Source organism: Harmonia axyridis, chromosome 5 (assembly GCF_914767665.1).
Source record: "Harmonia axyridis chromosome 5, icHarAxyr1.1, whole genome shotgun sequence".
NCBI classification, from domain to species: Eukaryota; Metazoa; Arthropoda; class Insecta; order Coleoptera; family Coccinellidae; genus Harmonia; species Harmonia axyridis.
The window spans coordinates 34,671,412-34,693,255 of NC_059505.1; the positions used below are offsets into that span (position 1 = coordinate 34,671,412).

The window sequence follows — 21,844 nt, forward strand, 5'->3', positions numbered from 1 at the left end:
CCACCGCCATACTGGTCTTCGACGTCGAAATCACCGTTCTTGAAGCGTTGAAACCAATCTCAGCACATTCTTCACTAATGGCGCCCCACCATAGGTATTTGAGGACATGCGATGAGCCTCAACCGCAGATTGCTTCATATTAAAGCAGAAAATTGAAACCTCCGGCAAATGACGAGAATTCGGCTCGTAAGCTGACATGTTTAATCGAGAATAATTTTATGATGCAGACCCAAATCGACTAATATTTCGATGGCGTTATCTTCACAAATACCTAAGCTTATTGTTAGACATCTAAGATCTATTTATTTCGACTACCAGTTACCACTACAGCCATCTATTGCAAAACTGCTTAAGCAAAGTTGTTCACCTAAGTAATAATTGTCGAGGTTGAAGCCAATTTCGAAAGTAAATACGAATCATTCTACAAAAAAGCATTGAAAAGTTAAAGAGTACATGTATCTCTCTTTTTAAGAAAACATATGTGTTTTCATTGATTATTTCTGAGACTTATTCAGTAGAGTATAGAGCAAATGCACATGTCCCAATGTGGCTAGAACATTTGTCTATAACAAAGGTTTTCTCTAATTGGTTGCTTCGCTTGCGTATGTCTGATCAAAAGCATCAGCTGTCAAGGTTATGGCACCTGTTTTATTGGACAAGTATGGTATGAAATTCATTGACTCTCTTGACAAAGGTAACACCACATCAACAGAAAATATTGTATAACGTTATTGGATCGATTGAGTGCAGAAATTTAGAAAAAACTTCCTCAAATTCAAATGAAAAGAATTATATTTTACCAGGATAACGCCCCTTGTCACAAATCATGTCATTTCTGGCTCTATGCAGACCTCAAAAGATTACTCCAGGGAAAGAAATTTGGCACTAATGAAGTTCCCTACAAAAAAGTTATTGAACAGTAAGAGGAGCGTTGTATCAATCTTGAAGGTTAGATTAGGTTAGGTAGGTATTGAACAGTAAGAGAAGCGTTGTATTCCTCTTGAAGGTTACTATGTCAACATATAAAGTCAAATCTTCAAGAGTTTCAACTGGTTAGGCCCAGACTTAGTGAAGTGTTGAAATAGCGCTGATTGAGGAACATTAAAAAGCATTAGATCAACTAATAAGAGGAAGACAAAATGTGTTTCAAGTGGTAAGGCCCGAGATTCATTAAGTGAGGAGTTACAAACATAACTACAAACCTACAAAAAAGTTATTGAACAGTAAGAGGAGCGTTGTATCAATCTTGAAGGTTAGATTAGGTTAGGTAGGTATTGAACAGTAAGAGAAGCGTTGTATTCCTCTTGAAGGTTACTATGTCAACATATAAAGTCAAATCTTCAAGAGTTTCAACTGGTTAGGCCCAGACTTAGTGAAGTGTTGAAATAGCGCTGATTGAGGAACATTAAAAAGCATTAGATCAACTAATAAGAGGAAGACAAAATGTGTTTCAAGTGGTAAGGCCCGAGATTCATTAAGTGAGGAGTTACAAACATAACTACAAAATGATAGAACCATTCGTTCATAGAACAACCTCTTGAAAATGCACTACTCTTTCCTCTCGATACCTCTCAGAAATCTTCTTCCATTGCTCCTTGTTCGAGAGCTTGTTGATTCCGTCCAAAACTGAATTATTGATCGAAAATAAAACGAAAATGAAGACAAGAATAGGAGGCAGACGATTGCTTTTTACCAGTTATCGAATAAAAAATTTCAAAGTGCGTTTTTCTCGAGCTGCATCGTAGGTGGCGAAAATATCCAATCTCCACCTCCGAATCAATTCTTCTGTAAGATACCACCCTCGAGTTGAGGCCCACTTTTATTATGTCGATAAGCGTGGAGTCGGAAATTCTTTTGTTCAACGTTCTGTATCCTTCACCATACTGAAATTATTGGCTTTCTCCGAAGAAAGTTTTATCCCTCGAAGATCAATAGGGAAGATTGGGATTTCAAAGGGCTCCGACTTCGGAGGGATGGAATGGAAGTTCTTCATAATTTCAAGTTGGATTGTTGGGGCTCATTCATTACTGAAATGTCAAATGGGCGCTCAAAGTTTATCGGAAGGTGTTTAACCAGTTTGGTTTTTTTTGGAAGTTTTTTATTGAGTTGAACTACGATTGGGATATGTGCAAAATTGTAATTTTATTCTACAATTTTGGATAAGTATATTGTGCAAGTGGGGAAAGTCCAACTTTTCTCGCGAGTGTGAAAGTTTGTGACACGAGCCTGAAAGGCGAGTGCCGCAAACACACGAGCGAGAAAAGGACTTTCTCCACATGTTGCACACTATACTTTTCCAGCAACTGTACAAATTTCAATAATTCAAGTAATGGACTTGATTCAAATCAAAATGGCCTTCGTTGACAGTATGGGCTAATTTCATTGGTCTACCAAGCGGGGTGTGGGCAAAGTGCTCTGAGAAATAATATTTCCCACAGCGCAATACATAGTTTTGAAATTGAGTAAACTATGAAGAATACGCTACTTTTCATAGCAGTTGTAGGAAAAAGTATCTTATTTTAGCGTTTTCAACCTTCAGACCAAACCTGCCGAGTGCTTTCTTAGAGGGTTCAATAAAATCCCAGTAAAACTAGTCTCTTGAAACTTTTTATAAACCTTCTTATTGTTGGTTTATATTATTTATTGTCTTGGCGTCAGGCTTATGGCTCCATCATTTCACTCCGGAGTCCAATCAACAGTCAGCTGAATGAACTGCACACGATGAACTGAATCGAAAGCGAGGAAAAACACAGCAGTCAGCTGGCAAGGTTATGGCATGAGTATTCTGGGATGCGCAAGGTATAATATTCATTGATTACCTCCAAAAGGGCCAGACCATCAACAACGATTATTATATAGCGTAATTGGATCATTTAAAGGATGAAATCGTTAAAAAACGTCCCCATTTGAAGAAAAAAAAGGTGCTGTTCCATCAAGAACGTGTCACAAATCAATGAAAACTATGGAAAATTGCATGAATTGGGCTTCGAATTGCTTCTGCATCCACCGTATTCGCCAGATCTGGCCCCCAGCGACTTTTTCCTGTTCTCAGACCTCAAAAGAATGGTTGCTGGAAAGAAATTTAGCGCCAATGAAGAAGTAATCGCCAAAACTGAGGACTATTCTGAAGCGAAAGAAAATCGTACTACAAAAATGGTATCTAAACGTTGGAAGATCGCTATAATCGCTGTATCGTCCTTGAAGACAACTATGTTGAATAATAAAATTGAATTCTACCAAAAAAATGTGTTTTACTATCGTAGACTATAGTGACTTTTCAATTGGCCTGTTAGGTTACTCGGCGATAGTGTAACTTTTCGACAGGTGGACGAATTCTTGAAATTGTTTCAGTAGTTATTGACGCTATCCACAACAAATACACAAACAAAATATACCTCTTCTTTTTAAATAATATTAGTATAGATAACATTCCGTATGATATATACAAAACGCTATATCAGGACTCACATAACCTACTCATTATTCATACATTGCCTGAAGTTGGGCAACAATTATAATGCGCAGATTGGAAACTATTCAGAATTTGAATTAATCGCTTCAGCGAATAAATGCAAATTCGAATTATATTCGGAGCATTTCAGCACAAAGAGAATCATTTAACATTGATTTTGAGCATTAATTGACCTGTCATAAGCATCGTTCAGATTTGTAAACCTGGAAATGGTATCTTTTATGTGATTATTTCGCATATTTAAGTTGAATACTTTATTCGAATTGGGTATAATTCAATCATTATATATAATATAGAACCAGAAACAAGATTCTCAATATTTCCTAGCTCTATTTCCAATTATTTCATCTGATAAGTAAAATTAATTGTTTAGGAATTTTTAAATTGGCTTTGGAAATTGAAATATTTTTATATTATGGTACCTGCATGAATATCTTCATACAGGAATCCGAACTTGATTGACATAATTTAGAGAGGTATTTTTTTTTAAGTCGAATCATATGGGTATTTGGTTTGATTGCAATAACATCAATATTCAATAAGATTCCAGAATTCAGATCCATTGAAAATGAAAATATCGGTAGAATGTTGAAGTTCAACCCTGTAAATTGAATTTTAACACATTTACTCAAGAACGTGAAAACACCGAATCTATTGGTGCAATAGTATATTGTATACCGGGTGTTACAAAAATTCAAGAGGTAATTCCTTGACAACATATGCGTACAACTTTGCTTCCACCGTTTTTTCCGGAATTCGAGGCTTTATTGTGAACATCTGGTTTTACCTTCATGATTCAAAGTCTTTTCCATCGCTGGCCAATACTTTCTCCCATCTTTCGAGCAGCGAACGAATTCCGCGTTGAAAAACTGGTTAACTTTTGAAGCGATTCACGAATCGATCCAATTTTTAACTTCTTCATAAGACCGACAGTGCTGGTCAGCCAGGCCCTGTGCCATTGATCGAAACAAGTGATAGTCCGAGTGAGCATCGTCTGAAATATACGGCGAGTTGGGTAGGATTTCTCATTTCAACGTTTCCAAAGCAAACAAACGTCGTTCAACATCTCTCGGCTTCAACTAGCACGGCACCCAATTTTCTTGTTTCTGAATTATTCCCATTACTTTCAGGCCTTTAGAAATGGCTTGCTGCGTCATTTCCAATGGTCCTGCCAATTCTTGTCGTGTTGGACACGAGTTTTGTTCAAGTAATGCCTCCAATTCTGCATCTTCGAAAACCTTCTCTCTTCCAACTCAATACTGGTCTTCGAAGTCGAAATCACTGTTCTTGAAGCTCTGAAACCACTCTCGACATGTTCTTTCACTAATTGCGACCTCACGATAGGTATTTGAGAGCATTCGATTAGCTTTAGCCGCAGATTTATTCTTATTTAAGCAGAAAATTACAACCTCCTGCAAATGACGACAATTTGGTTCAAGCTGACATGTTTAATCGAGAATAACTTCATGATGCAGACACAAATCGACTAATATTTCGATGGCGTTATGTTTACAAATACCTAAGCTTATTGTATGACCTCTATGATCTCTTCATTTCGACTACCACGTTCCGATACAGACATCTATTGCAAAACGGCAGAAGCTAAGTTGTACATCTAATACTTTAAGGATATTTTATCCTCAGATCATTTTGGAGGAGCGCTTTGTTGCGAAGATATAAGGCGAAACAAATTCTCAACAAATAACGAATTATGACTAAAAATTACATGTAACATTTCTCAATCTACAACAATTGTTGAAAATGGTTACCTCCAGCTTGGATACAAGCATTTAATCTTCTCCTCATTGACTGTCGAACTATTTCAAGAATACCAAGGTCGTTTCCTATTGAGTTACGCCAGTAATTATACGATCTCTTAAATCGTCCACATCTTCCTCGGGATAAGTAAATGGGGTTTTTTTAGAGCTATAGATCTTTGAATTGCAATTAAACAACGATAGATTATTCCATTGACATGAATTTTATTTATCCGCAAGATAGTTTTGTGGCACTACAGTTTAAATATGATTTCTGGCATATGACCGCCACGGCTGGCTCGGATGTAGTCCAATCTGGACGTCCAATTTTCGATGACTTTTTTCCAACATTTGTGGACGTATATCGGCAATAACACGGCGAATGTTGTCTTCCAAATGGTCAGGGATTTGTGGCTTATCCGCATAGACCAATGACTTTACATATCCCCACAGAAATTAGTCTAGCGGTGTTAAATCACAAGATCTTGGAGGCCAATTCACAGGTCCAAAACGTGAAATTATAGGCGGTCACCAAATGTGTCTCTCAATAAATCGATTGTGGCACGAACTGTGTGACATGTTGAGTAGTCTTGTGGGAACCACAGCTCCTGGACATCATGGTTGTTCAATTCAGGAATGAAAAAGTTAGTAATCATGGCTCTATACCGATCACCATTGACTGTAACGTTCTGGCCATCATCGTTTTTGAAGAAGTACGGACCAATGATTCCACCAGCCCATAAAGCTCACCAAACAGTCAGTTTTTCTGGATGTAACGGTGTTTCGACATAGACTTGAGGATTAGCTTCACTCCAAATGCGGCAGTTTTGTTTGTTGACGTAGCCATTCAACCAGAAGTGCGCTTCATCGCTAATGGACGTAGTGCGCGATACGTATTCCGCACAGAACCATTATTTTCGAAATGAAATTACACTATTTGCAAGCGTTGTTCAGGCGTGAGTCTATTCATGATGAATTGCCAAACCACACTGAGAATACATCACTTGACAGCTGTTAAATCGGTCGTCACCTTGAACAGTAATGCCAACTTAAAGTTATATACCTCGAAAAAAAATACCCGTTATGGACCTGATGACTTTGGATGGCTCCATAGGAAATAATCCAGGGGGTTTGAGTCCGGGAATCGAGCAGGTCATACGGGAGATCCACTTCCATAAATCCAGCGATCTCCGTAATAATAATTTGAAAATACCAAAATTGGATTCGTTGAAAATTTTTCTCAACCTATAACTTTGCAACGAAGCGGTTTTTCAAAAATCATCAAGGGATAAAATATCCTTTGAATAATCTAAATAACAACCTCTTGAATTTTTTCCTCATGTTTACTGAACACCTTGTATGTAGATATCACACCTAGAGATCAATATCAAGATTGTTACGTATTCAAGACATTATTTGACGAAAAAGCATGATTTATTTTGGAAGCGGAGCTTGCGTTATGGAAAGTCGCACTTCTCTGATATACTAATTCTCTTCCAAAATTCCCTTTGGACACACTCCATTCGAAATTACGGAAAAACCGGATACCGTGGAATTGTGGCTTATTCGAATGATATGGATTAACAATTTATATGCAGATTCGGTCTCATTAGATTTTTGGTTATCGAATATTTATGCAAATTGTCAGCGCAAATTCAAATTCAAGTGTCCATTCCGCACATGTCGATGCCTGGACAGAATGCAAGGGTAATTTGGTCACATGTTTCCATGATTGCCTATGTTGCAATGGAGAGCTGGACTCTTTGGAGGTTTACTGAACTTGGACTGAATATCTAAAGAATAATTTTCTTTGGTATTCATGGAATTGAATTCCCTGCGAAAACTGGGCTTGGCAGACAAGTTGAATCATAATTATTTTAGAGGGGAATGGAAATATCGATGTCTGTCCATTTGCTGAACACAAATTAGCGGAACTATTCTTTAAAGTTGAAAGTTGTCTCTCTGAATAGAAAACAACCCTGTCTCTCTATTCAGAGAGACAGGGTTGTTTTCTTTCACCACTCCTGTTTAACATCCCTACACTTAATAGTGTTGTAATGTCCTAATGGACATTTTCAAGGAAGCACTGAAGCACATCGAGAAGGGTTTCAAGGTTAACGGAGTGAAGTATCACCCCGTCTTATGTTGTTCAGTAGAACAACATAAGACATGCTGACAACACAGTCATCTTTAAGACAATAGGGAACCCTTACAGAAAATAAAATATGGTGTCCGGGATAGAGGCCGAGAACATGGGATATTGATTTATTTAGAAAAAGACAAAGGTCAATGTAATCTTCAAGACCAATAAGTTATCAACCAACATGGCTCTTGACAAGTTAGTGCATAGAATGAGTGAACAAAATCAAATACTTGGGATGCTGGATAACTTACACTGTAGACCCAGACATTGAAATAAGATCAAGCATAGGGTATGCTTGATCAGCATTTGATCGGAAGACACTTTGAAATAACGCATTCTTTGACATGAAACTAGGACATCGAATGGTTGAGCTAGATATACTCTGTTCTTTTAATAGAAAGGAAGCATGGATACTCAAGTGAGCAAATCTCAGGCGAATCGAAGCATTTGATGATCTTTCTCAGAATGCTCAAAATTATTTGGAAAGATAAAGCCTGGAATTAGAGGATGCTTGACAGTGTAGAGGGGTATTAATTTGTGTTTTGGAAAGCTGATGGAAATGTCGATGTCTGTTCATTTGCTGAATAAAAATTAGCTGAACTATTCCTTGGAGTTGAAAGTTGAAATTCAGAGAGTCATGGTTACTTTCTTCCAGCACTCCTGTTCAATATCCTTACACTATTAGGACATTTTCAAGGAAATATTGAAGAACATAACCAAGGGTTTCAAGATTAACCAGGTGATACTGAACAACATTTGACATGCTGACAACACAGTCATATTTACAGACAGTGAGAAACCTTTATAGAAAATATTATAGGTGTCTGAGATAGAGGATGAAACAAGGGTTATTAATTAGTTTAGAAAGAGACAAATGTCATGGGTAACTCCAAGACCAATAAGTTAACAACCAACATGGTCCCAGACAGGTTAGTGCATGGAATGGGTGAACAAAATTAAATACTTGGGATGATGGACAATGACAGTAAAATAAGATCAAGCATATAGTATGCTTGATCAGTCTTTGAGCGAATGAAGACACTTTAAAGTAACGCATTCTTAGACATGAAACTAGGTCAACGAATGGTTGGATGCTAGATATACTCTGTTCTTTTAATGGAAAAAAAAGCATGAACACTGAACTGGGCAAATCTCAGGTGAATCGAAGCATTTGATATGTTGGTCTCCCGCAGAATGTTCAAAATTTTTTGGACAGATAAAGGATCGAATGAGAGGATGCTAGACAGTGCTAATACACATAGAGGGGTATTAACATCTAGTGAAAGGCGATCAGTATCAATTGCTTTATTAGATCATAAAGAGACTAATAGAGGGAAAACCGAGGATCAGGATGGTGACAACACTCCTAGATGAAGAATATTAGATAGTAGACAGGGATGAATGTCTAAACTTTGGTTCACACCACCCAAAAGAGAGCAGAATCTTAATTAGAAGAGACACTAAAATGATGAAAGATAAACGATAAAAGAGCAGCCAACCATACAGATACTAAAACTATCCAGGGGGGTCTTATCCTATGAAGCAGGTGAGACAGTGCCTCACCAAATGAATTATGAAAATTACACGTATTAATTGAATTAATCGAATATTTTATTGATCCATTCCATCCTCAATTTCACTTCAAAGGTTACGACACTGGTTTATTTAAATTTTCATCTGCCAAACTCAGAAAATGGAAAATGGAAGAAGTAAACAGTTTACAGGCAAAAATCAGATCTACAGATAACAATAATTTCTCTTCTGATGTGCCTAAGCATTTTTAACTGTCACTAGCCGCCACTTATACTATCCTGAGCTGAAATTTTGGACTCACTGTAAACGATACTGGCGCATTCACCATTTTGTAGATATATTATTAAATGTTATATTAATTTTGAAAACATTCACGGCTCATTGGAATCCAAAATTTATCCATACGTTAGGTGTATTTTTTCAATACTTCAATTATTGATGAATTCTCAAAAGTGTTGACCCTAATTTTGCCTTCATATCTCATTAGAGTTTTATAATCTAAAGGCAATTTTTTTTACAGATCATTTCAGTGGTAAGAAAAGCCGCCATGAGAACCCCAAGAAACATGTTCATATTGAACTTGGCAATCTCTGATCTGCTGTTGTGTACCATTACGATGCCACTAACACTGATGGAGATTTTGACGAAGTATTTTCCGCTTGGTGACAACGAATTTGTCTGTAAGATAATTGGCACTCTTCAAGCAATGAGTACTTTCGTCTCAACGATTTCCATAACTGCAATAGCCCTCGATAGATATCAGGTAAGTGAAGATCTAGAGATTTGTTATAATTTTGTGTCAATGTGTGTAATTTTCGAATTTTGAACCGAGAATGGACTCAAACGATAAGATTCGTCTTACTGATGGTGAATCCATCCTCAAATTTGATTTTGTTCGTCCATACAGCCGTACACGTTAAAAATTCAGAACAGAAAGAAATTTAAGGAGAACGATTATTGTTTCAAACCCCAATATGCAAATTTTCAGCTCAAAATGATGATTAGTTTTTCATAGTCTAATAGGCCATCCCGGTGAATCACCCTGTATACAGGGTGTTTCAACTTAAGTCGGCACCATTGCTAACCCCTTTATTATTGATGCTACGATGTCGGTTGAATGGGCAAACTAGTAGCATTTTTAGTGGTCTTCTCGATGCCGAAAACAAAAAAAAAATTGACAGTCGCGTTATCATAATATTTCATAAAATTATATTTTTTTCAATGGAACACCCTATATTTTTTCATGCATTTCGATTCGTAATAACAATCTCAGCAACAAAGCTTATATCACCTTTCTTCCTTAAGTGGAAAATGAGCGACTTATTTTGAAATATTTATTTCTTTCACTAGTACAAAAATTTATTTGTTTTTTCGAATAAACCTCATGATTTTCCAAACAACCATTTTTTGTACTTATACGAATGACAATATTTTGTTACTAATAGCAAAATGAGACAGTAAAAAGAAAAAAGTACGCTGGGATGTGAACTCGTGATACCCGTGATCATCATGATTGTAGCACCACTCAATCGACTCCACTAGCTATTTGATATTAATAGACAAAACGATAATTTCCATCTTAAAGCCATTCCGCTAGCCGCATTCATTTTGTGAATCAATAGTGTCAATAGAAGGGCCCAAATATGTGTTCAACAAGAAGGCGGTGTTTTTGACCATTTACTCGATATTTTATAGTGCTTTATCAAATCAGTTTGTTATAAATGGTTTCTATTGATACAACTGTCTTACCTTTACGAAAAAAAGTCAAATGAGCTTTGTTGTTGAGAATGTTATTACCAATCAAAATTCATGCAAAAATATAAGGTGTTCTATTGAAAAAAATATCTTCTTCTTCCTCTTTTATTTAGGTCGTAACCTGTTCTTCTTCACGGTGTCTCTACCGTCCATCATTTTATGAAATATTATGACAACGCGACTGTCAATTTTTTGTTTGTTTTCGGCATCGAGAGGATGACTGAAAATGCTACTAGTTGGCCCATTCAACCGATATCGTAGCATCAATAATGACGGAGTTAGCAATGGTGCCACTCAACTTGAAACACCCTGTATATGTGTGTTTGAGATTGCAGTGAATCCATTATCGTTTGCGACAGTTCAACGAAAATAGATGCCTTCTGTGACTCAGAATGATATAAGACTCGGAAGACCCTTGTTAAACCCTTGCAGTCAAGATGAAAATCAAGGGTTTACGGGACTATTAATCTTGTCCCCATAAATACAAAACGATAAGACTGAAGGTTCCTAACGTAAACGTTATCCCCAATCAGGTTCAGGCCAGTGCTCAAATCAATTCCTCCAGTTTGGAGCCCAATTTGTTCCAATTAAGGTGAGAATATACGATCCGATGAATTTCAATCGATAATCTATTCGTCTGAGTAGGCAATTACATTATGTTTGCCCATATTAGATTATTATAATAGGGGTAAATGATTGATAGATATACATTTTGTTATTCAAATAGGGTGGATTAGCTTGTAATACAGCTTTATGGTGTATGCGAAGATAAGATGGTTGTTGTCTAAGATTTGACAGTTGAGAATGTCAAACTGTGTTGACATTTCAGTTTAGTATCATTATTATTCCACTGAATTGGGGTCGTTATGGCCCTGTTAGCCTGCTGGGAACTGCGACTAAATTGTAAATCTTTTGTTCCACCTATTATTTGTGTAAATAGGTGGAACAAAAGATTTACAAATCCAGGGAGGCCGTCGATGCAGTTAACGAAACCGACGACATACTTAAGCCTTGGCTATTACTTCGTGAGTATCCTGAAGTGACTTTGCCATATGAGTGGATCTTAGGCCAGTCAGCTCCGGGCCTTAGCAGACTACGTGTTTGGCTGTTTCTACCTCGTTTCCACAGAGTCGTGCAGATCTCATCTGCTGACTTACCCATGCGGTACAAAAGGTATTTGCACCGACAGTGTCCTGTCAGCAGTCCCACCATTACCCGAAGCTCAGGTCGTGGTAGCTTCAAGAGCTTTCTGGTATAGGTCGGTGAAAGCACAACAAATTTCTTTGCCTGAGCAATACCTGAAGTATTCCTCCATAGGGTTTTCCTATCATTCCTCTCCCACTGTTGGACCGCTGTCTTGTATTGTTCTTTTCCAAGGCCACAGAAGGGCTCAGGACAAACAGGTGTCAACCTTGATGCCCTTTTTGCAAGTTCTTCTGCTTTTTCATTTCCTTCAAACCATAATGCCTCAGTACTCATAATAGAGTTACTTTATTCTCTTTGGACATTTGTTTTATGGTATCACGGCACTCCCATGACAGTAGAGATCCCTGGCCTTATGAATTCAGGGACCTCAGCATGGCCTGGCTGTCCTTAGTGATGTGAATACGTCCTCTTTTGAGGTTTCTTCTGGGACATTCTTGGGCGCAAGTGTAGACAGCAAGTGTCTCGGTTTGTAGGATAAAGGGCTCACTTTCCACGGATCTAGAGATCCTCGTTTCAGACCCATATACCCCAATACCTGTGCTTTTTTTATTTTGATCCATCGGTATACCACATGGAGGACTTTTTGTCCAAGTGATTTACTAAGTTTATTACACTGAGATGGTTGTCAATGAGCGTTTCAAAAGGTGCTTCGAAATCGAAGATAGTTGGCATCATATCTGAGGATTTTGCCAGGAGTTTTGAGTCTAATTGATTCAGTATCCCCTTGTGTCCAAACCAGTTTCCTGGAGGGAGATTTTCATTGTGGGATATTCTTATTGCTTCCAGCAGGCTACATTTCCTCGTATGTAAGTGTAAGGGAGGTAGATCGAGTATAACACAAGCGCTGCTGTGGGAGTTGTGTTTATAGTTCCTGTGACACCAATACAGGCCAGCCTCTGCAGCCGGCTGCGTGTGGTGATTTCTTTGGTTTTTGTCTACCATGATATTCTGTTCAGTAAGGCTTGGAAATTCATCATGAATCGTTTAAAGTCCGTACAACGAAAATATATTTGTTTGAGAACGACGGAAATGAAGATACTGAGAACCATATCTGGGTACACGCTGAGAGATAGGAAGAGGAACACAGCCATCCGAGAGGAATGGCAGACTCTGGACATAGTTAATGATGTTGATGACGATGTTGAAACGACCACGTCAGCCGAATGGACGCAGGCAGAATTGCTAGGATTGCCCGATACGGAATCCCAGGTTCCAGAAGACCAGTCGGCAGACCTCCTAAGCGCTGGAAAGACTCCTGGATATCTACATCCACCGAGGACTAAAGTGGAATATACAAGGCCTAGGCTTAAGAAGAAGAGAAGTTCATGGAGCACTTCGTCCATTTGACGATCAACATGATCGGCCTAGTGAGCAACCAATTCGTTTAGTTATTGATTGTATACAACCACAATTTTCCTCTTCTCGATTCAAAACTATCAACAAGAAAAAGAAATTTGCGAACCAAAGAGAATATTGCTGATGTAGCGCGAAGTGTTGAAAAAGACGCCAAAATGACGATACGTCGCTGTTCTGAACTTGTTGACTTTTGTCTTTTGACTACGTCAAAAATTTAACGTAAGGAACTTAGCTTATGTGTTGAAGCTTGAAGCCAAATGATCATCGTTTACGTCGCATTTTCGATGATTGGGCTAGTTTGAAACTTGCGTGATCAGCATATTTACTGAAGGATTATGTTAATTGATAGTTTGTTCATTTCTGGTTGAATGGCTTCGTCAATGAGAAAAATTACCGTTTATGGAGCAAAGACCATCCTCAAGCAATTACATAACATGATCGTTGTTTTATGAACATATTTTTGAATTGAGAAATTTTGTTGCGTCAAAAAGTTCTGATGAAATTGCAAATGAGTTTTATGGTTCACCCCTCTTGATGGGTGGAAAAAGTAGCCTTTTATTAGTGAAACTTTACTGCAATTCCAAGAAAATATTAAACCCAATTTTTCTCATTTTTGTAGGCATGTAACGTTTCAAGAAAAGATACTAATTACTCTTCTTTATATGAAAGAGCCTCGACAATAATTCATCCCTCAATATCATTCACACTCAGTCGGAAACACCCTGTATATAATCTGAAAGTCAAACAGCTTTGGGCGTGTTCGACGTCTGGATACGCAACAGCTCGATGAAAGCCAAGTAACAGGGCAACAATTTTAATTGTAAATGAGTAGCTAATTTAGCACGCTAAAGCACTTGATTCCACATCGTTTCTTCAGGCAATGTCCCTTATTTCCAGACGATATATCCTCAACACTCGTATAATATATATGTTCGTAGAACGTGAAAACTATTAAGTTTGATCTTTTCCCTCCCATCTGAAACAACAGTCTCACACGAGCCGGTCAGTAAAAGCTTCTGCGTTAGCATGAAATAGAGAAGTTATGACGGAATAAAGTTTTTATGTGTAGTTCTTTCATCGTGCGATAAATCCAACTGAATGCACCCTTTCCTTTTCAGGTCATCGTCTATCCCACCAAAGTCAGCCTTCAGATATATGGCGCTGGCATCGTTCTCCTCGTTATTTGGCTGGTGGCACTTATTTTGGCATTGCCCCTTTTCATCTACAAGAAGCTGGAACACCAGAACATAACACTAACGGACGAAATTGATGGTCTGAACTTCTGCATCGAGAATTGGCCGGACGAGCATGGAAGGGCTTATTACTCCTTATTTTCTTTGACGTTCCTGTATATATTGCCCATCACTATAATAACGGTAAGGCTGTTTTAGTGGTAGCTATGTCGTTTTAGATCTGAATGGGAAAAGTTTAGGGTTAGACTCACTGTAGGAAATTCATTTAATAACAGGTTTGTGGCTTGAGGACTGGGTGAATCAAACAAATTATTATTGAATTGTCGAGATTTCGATCCCAACTTGGATCTTTTTATAAACTGAAGCATTATTACTTTATTATAAACATTGGATTTGACACATTCATCACGAAAAATACAATAGAGTATAAGAACTTGCTTTATCAATACAAACTATAATGTACCTAAAATATAACTATGAAATAAAATAATTGAAATCTACTATACATTAAAATATTCCCCAGAAACAGCAAGAAAGGTCAAGACGAGATATTACTGAATTTCGTTCTTGAATTGGATTTGCCTTTTCAACTGGATTTATAAGGTAGCACTATATTAGACCAATTGAAAAGTCCCCAGTCTGATGCCCAGATGACGGTGCTAGTATTAAATCCATAAGGTTTTTAGCTAGTACGATACGTGTCAAAATTTGACACCAAGCTGACCATTAGTTTCGGAGATATTGCGTTGTGAGTGTAGCTACTTTGTTATTTGAGAAAAAGATGGAAAAAAAAAATTTCGTGTTGTAATAAATATATTGCTTTTTGAAGAGAAAAAAACAGTTGGCTTGATGAAGAGTTTCCGGGGTCTGCACCAGGGTTATCAAACATCATTGATTGGTATGCTAAGTTTAAACGTGGCGAAAGGAGCACCGAAGATGGCGAACGCAGTGGACGCCCAAAAGAGGCTATCACCGACGAAAAAATCAAAAAAGTTCACAAACTAATTTTGAATGAAGTTGATCGAGAAGTTAAGTTGATCGAGATAGCAGACATTGTGAAGATATCATCTGAACGTGTACATCATATCATTCACGAATATTTGTACATGAGAAAGCTGTGTGCAAAATGGGTGCTGCGCGAGCTCACAATCGAACAAAAGAGAAAACGTTTTAATGATTCTGAGCAGTGTTTAAAATTGTTTACGTGCAATAAACCTGAATTTTTGCATTGATATGTGGCAATGGATGCAACATGGCTCCATAATTTCAATCCGGAGTCCAATCGACAGTCAGCTGAGTGGACTGCACACGATGAACCGAATCCAAAGCGAGGAAAAACACAACAGTCAGCTGTCAAGGTTATGGAATCAGTATTTTGGGATGCGCGAGGTATAATATTCTTTGATTCCCTCCAAAAGGGCCAGACCATCAACAGCGATTATTATATAGCGTTAGTGGATCGTTTAAAGGATGAAATTGTTGAAAAACGGCCATATTCGAAGAAAAAGAAGTGCTGTTTCATCAAGACAATGCGCCATGTCACAAATCAATAAAAACAATGGCAAATTTTCATGAATTGGGTTTCGAATTGCTTCTGAATCCACTGTATTCGCCAGATCTGACCCCAGCGACTTTTTCCTATTTTCAGACCTCAAAAGAATGCTCGCTGGAAAGAAATTCAAAGCCAATGAAGAAGTAATCGTCGAAAGTGAGGCCTATTTTGAACCGAAAGACAAAATCGTACTACAAAAATCGTATCGAATAGTTGGAAGATCGCTATAACCGCTGTATCGCCCTAGAAGGCAACAATGTTGAATGATAAAACCGAATTTGGCCAAAAAAATGGTAGACCGGGAACTTTTCAATCGGCCTGTTACGAAGATGCTTACCGCTGCAGTAAGCGAACATTCGGATGAAGAACCGACTAGACCACTGCTAGAAAACCCGCAATTCCTCAAACTCCCCTCATTTCGAACCGCACACCGCCCAAAACGTAATCACATTCGCTCGACGAAAGGCCCTACAAGCCAACGAACGAGTTCCGGGAACGAAATCCGGACTCGAAGGACCAGGCGTCCTTTTTACTTCCGGCACCGGCAACGCGGAAATCTATTATTTTCATTTCGCGAATGTTGACAATGAGAGCAAAAATGTGAAGAGCGTACTCAAGAGGCGCACACTACGAATTTTCATAACTTCATTATGGGCTGGCAGACGTCGCGGTGGTTACGACTTGGCGGTAGAAGGGCCAAGGCTCGGGCCAAGGTGTTGCTTTCAAGAAGTCGAAACGGGCAGAATTCCGCTCGAGAATGAATCAACGAGTGGCAGAACGACGAGGGAATAATACTCGAGGAGAGGAAATAAAACAGAATTAGACGCCTCGGGGGATTGGAATGGTGGTAGAAATAGACGTGATTTTAAAAATGTACATCGGAAGTGTTTCAGGTAGTGGGGGTTATGGGGAAAGAGATATGATCTTTATATTTTCATTACGTTGGAATACCTACTATGCAAGTATTGTGTGATGGCGTGAGTTCTGGAATGAGCACGATGATTTTAGGAGAAAAAGACTTGGAGGCTGCTGGGATTTTCAGGGTTTTCTTGATGATTCGGAAAAGTTTTCCGAACGAACTGAAACTTCATAGTTTTGGAATAACTACGCCAAATTTAGTTAGGATTGTGCTCAGAGTAATAAACATAGATAGAGGGAGCGTATGTTATTTTCAGTAAACGAATTTTGTCCCCAACATGAACATGAATCGCATTTGACATGAAGCGCGCGGAAATGAAAACATATCAATTATACGATATTTCAATCAATTCGCGAGTTTCTCCACAAAGAACGAACTTCTTATGTCCCATAGTGCATTAACGTCCCATATTCATTTAAAATATATTGAAATGAATAAATATATCAGAGATTCAGAAATCAAACTTCAAGCACACCAAACGACGTGAAACAACCGATGACACCAGAAGAGCAAAAGTTTCCAAACCTTTCAGTAGGTAGATACAGAAAATAATAAAAATTCTGCTTATTATAAATTGGACAATTAGTAAAAATAACGGATTCCAAATATTCAAATTTGCATATTTAATCACTCAAATGAATATATTTCATTCAATATAATTTACATCCATAAAGATATTGTAAAATTGTGAATTTGAAAATATATCATAATCCGACAACGTAATCTAATCATGTTGGGGACATTCAAAAATTGCGTATACTCCCTCTAACTATGTTAGAACGATTGGGGTTGTGTCTCTAGAAGATTATAAACAATGTTTTTGAAAAGTCTAATATTTCCGAAATTATTCTTCCTGAATATGAATGAATTTTCTTCAAAGATCTCCCTTTAAATTTTAGAGTAATATTCCTGGATTTGCTGGCGTGTTGACGCTTTCCGTCTTCTATGAGAGGGTTTTTGTTGAGTCTATTCGCTGATGATGTTTCGGTATTTTTTTTCGGCCCCAACATTCGAAGCTGAAGTTCTTCGATTGTTGGGGAGACCACTACCGAAGCTCTGTGAGATTCTGTTTCAAAGCTTTGTGAACTGGTGGCATCAATATCGATAAAACCGAAAGTATCTACTTCACAATTATGCATATTGATCGTGATCTGGTGATTCGCCGTTCGGAAAGTGCTATTCTATCTAGGAGTGGTTCTAAATTTCAGGGCATTCACCTAAATAATAATTTAGAATGGGATGTGTACATTTATTCTGTTTACAAAAAACTGAATAGTTTTTATTTTGCCATAAATAGGATGAAAACCTTACTTCCCTTGGAGTCACTAATAAATATTTATTATAGTACGGTCCATAGCCACCTGACGTATAATATTCTACTATGGAAAAACTCTTAGGATGTTGGAAGGGCTTTCATAATACAAAAATGTATTTTACGTGATATTCAGCATACCTGAACGTTCGTCCTCTAGACCCATATCTGTAGAAAACAAAACGATATTATGACCTTATCATCCATTTTCATTTTGAAATGTATACTATTATGTGAGGAAAATGAGAAAAAAGTTGTACAGTTGTCTAGTTTTCATAACTATGGATAGTTCCATAGTTATGAAAACTAGACAACTGTACAACTTTTTTGAGTGAGAGAACATTGTATATTCCCAAGCACAGATCAACAAAGTTGGAGATGTCTCCTATGTATCAATTTGTTAGAATTTATAATCATTTTCCACACAATATTCGATTCGTTGTTTTAAATAAATTGAAAAAATTTTCAATTATTAATTATACAACTACAGAAAATTATGTATCGAATATTTGGGAAAGAACAAAATTTTTCCGAGGCTTAAAACCGGAGGACTTGAGATTCAGAATGTTCGAGAAGAAATACCCAATATTTCCGTATTATGGGAATCATAAAAAAAAGAATTCAAGCATAATATCGAGAACAAATTGAGAGTAAAATAGTGAGCTTCTGGACGTCCAGTTATTTATATGCCAACCGTAACCTTGGAGACTTTAGAACTGTATACAGGGTGTACCTAAAATGTAGGTACAAAGGAAAATGAAAGATTTCTCGGATTAGTATAAGAAAAAACTCTTTGTTTTCGAAACACCATTTTTGTCCTAATTTTTGTGATGATTTTATCGAATTTTTATCAATCTTCGTTACAAATTGGATAAATGAGTATAAGTAATTCATTTATTACAGCTTATTAACTTTATAATCATTCGGATTTTCCTGAGGATTACTAGAGAATTGTTGAAAAAAAAAACTCAAAATTGGTAGCAGATACGACAAAACTACAAGTTACCAAAAAGTATAGCACTGGACCAATGTTTCGTTTTACATTTTTCTAAACTACCATTGGTTCACCAAAAAAAAAGTTCTGGAGGAATTATGCGGACATTTTTCCTGTAAAAATATGACCCTGTGGATTCGCATTCCAAATCATCATAGCACATGATGAAAACTTTCAACTGAAATATCTATTCCAAATTTGAGTTGAATATCTTGTAAAGGGAAGGTGCTATTGGAAACAACTTGAAAAAGATCAAACTTTAACACCCTGTATCTGAGAAAGAAGCATTCATAGGACCATCAGGGAGATCCTAGGAATCTGCCTTTTTTGTTTGTAACTCCAATTTAGGAACACCCAGTATTTCAAAGCGCATTCGCCATTTTGCAACCACAAAGCTAATCCAACTTCCTAGTCTCTAAAGTGATCTGAAGTGATCTAAGCGAGTTTAACTCAACGAGGGGACAAATAAAAATGATGATGCCATCTGGGTGGAGAAGAAAAAGCACACTAGGGATCCATTGTTCGATTTCAGGACTCCAGACGAATCCTTATAAACCATTAAATGAGGGAGATGTTGAAGCGTATAAATATCGGATAGAGGTAATAAAAATTGACTCCAGTATCGTAAAGAAATTCATGGACCAGTTCACTTGAAGATGTTCAATAATATCGAATTCAGTCGGTTTATGATCTGGTTGTTGAACGGCTGAATGGTCCTGAGAAGATAGTGACTTAATGCTATTTCTGATTTTATCGATAGGTTATGTCGATAAAAGAAGAAATTCTTGATTCGGTCATTTCAGAATCTCATCTACGAAGGCAATTTTTTTCTCTCCTTCTTTCACAATGGTAAATGTGTACAACTTTGCAATTCGATCGATTAACCCTGCTTTCATATGTAATTTATTTATGTTAGTCGGAAAAGTATAGGTACTCACACTGAATTTCCTGGAACATTTGACAAAGAATATCTTATTGTAAATAGGCGTACAACTTTTCTTCCGCCGTTTTTTCAAAATTCGAGGATTTATTGTAAAAAACTGGTTTTATATTTATATATTTATCATTTAAAGTATTGTCTATCGCTGGCCACTACTCTCTCCCATCTTTCGGGCAGCGTACGAGTCCCGCGTTGAAAAAACTGGTCATCTTTTGAAACGATCCACGAATCGATCCAATTTTTTACTTCTTCATAAGACCGGAAGTGCTGGTCGACCAGGCCATTTGCCATTGATCGAAACAGGTGATAGTTCGAAGGAGCAACGTCTGGAGAATATGGCGGGTGGGTAGGACTTTCCATTTCAACGTTTCCAAGAATATCTTGACCACTTTTGCTTCATGAGGTCGAGTATTGCCATGCTGTAAAATCACTTTATCATGACTCTCGTTGTATTGAGGCCGTTTGTTTTTGAATGCTCTGCTCAAACGCATTAATTGCGTTCGATAACGATATCCTGTGATTGTTTCAGTCGGCTTCAACCACTCATAATAGACCACGCCGAGCTGGTCCCACCAAATACTGAGCATGACCATGAAACCGCGAATATTTGGTTTGTCCGTTGACGTAGAAGCATGGACGAGATATCCCCATGATTTTCTGCTCTTGGGATTATCATAATGAACCCATTTTTTGTCTTCATTCACAATGCGATGCAGAAATCCCTTCCGTCTTTGCCTTGCAAGCAGCTGTTCGCAAGCAAATGAATGCCGTTCAACATCTCACGGCTTCAACTCGTACGGCACCCAATTTCTTTGTTCCTGAATCATTCCCATGACTTTCAGGCAAGTTGAAATGGCTTGTTGCGTCATTTCCAATGATCCTGTCCATTCTTGTTGCGTTTGACAAGAGTCTTGATCAAAAACCTTCTTTGGTCTTTGACGTTAAAATCCCCGTTCTTGAAGCGTTGAAACCACTTTCGCCACGTTCGTAGCGGCCTCGTCATAGCTATTTAAGATCATTCGATGAGCCTCAGCCGCAGATTTCTCCAAATCAAAGCAGAAAATTAAAACCTCCCGCAAATGACGAGAATTTGGCTCGTAAGCTGACATGTTTAATAGAGAATAACTATTATGATGCAGACACAAATCGACTTATATTTCGATGGTATTATGTTTACAAATACTTAAGCTTATTGTATGACATCTACGATCTTTTTATTTCGACTACCGCTTACCGCTACAGCCGTCTATTGCAGAACGACGTTAGCAAAGTTGTACACTTAAGATTTCCTTTTCTTCATTTCGCAATGTTTCCTTGTTTAAGTCGTTATTCTATCAGGTTGGTCACTGGGGTATTCAAGGGTATTTCAAGGAAATAAAGATTGTTATTGTGAAAAGTCATACATCCTAAGCCCCTGACTCTTCAACACGTAAACCATCTACGCATCTTCCAAAACACCTATCACCTCAATACCCAACATACGAAATTCCGAACATCTCCATCGAACGACGATCAAAGGCGATAACGTTGCGATCGAAAATCTGGGTAAGCGTAGCAATAAACCGCACACCCTGAGCACCTCAGAACGGCACCCTGCATACCAAAATTCCTGCCGATACAAAAAAAAACCGATCCTATCTCGAATTACAAGGGGACATAAGAGACAAATGATTAAATTTCGATTCTGACCCGTTTTGTTTCCCGATCGTCGC

At 37.7% G+C, this 21,844-nt stretch overlaps 1 protein-coding gene across 1 annotated transcript in view; it reads left to right on the forward strand.

The window, feature by feature from the left end:
- Positions 1-21,844, forward strand: part of LOC123680267 (neuropeptide F receptor) — a 113,452-nt gene that overhangs the window by 71,508 nt on the left and 20,100 nt on the right. The window contains exons 3-4 of the mRNA XM_045618070.1: positions 9,426-9,668; positions 14,341-14,598. Of these exons, the coding sequence (XP_045474026.1) occupies positions 9,426-9,668; positions 14,341-14,598 (501 nt within the window). The remainder of the gene's footprint in view (positions 1-9,425; positions 9,669-14,340; positions 14,599-21,844) is intronic.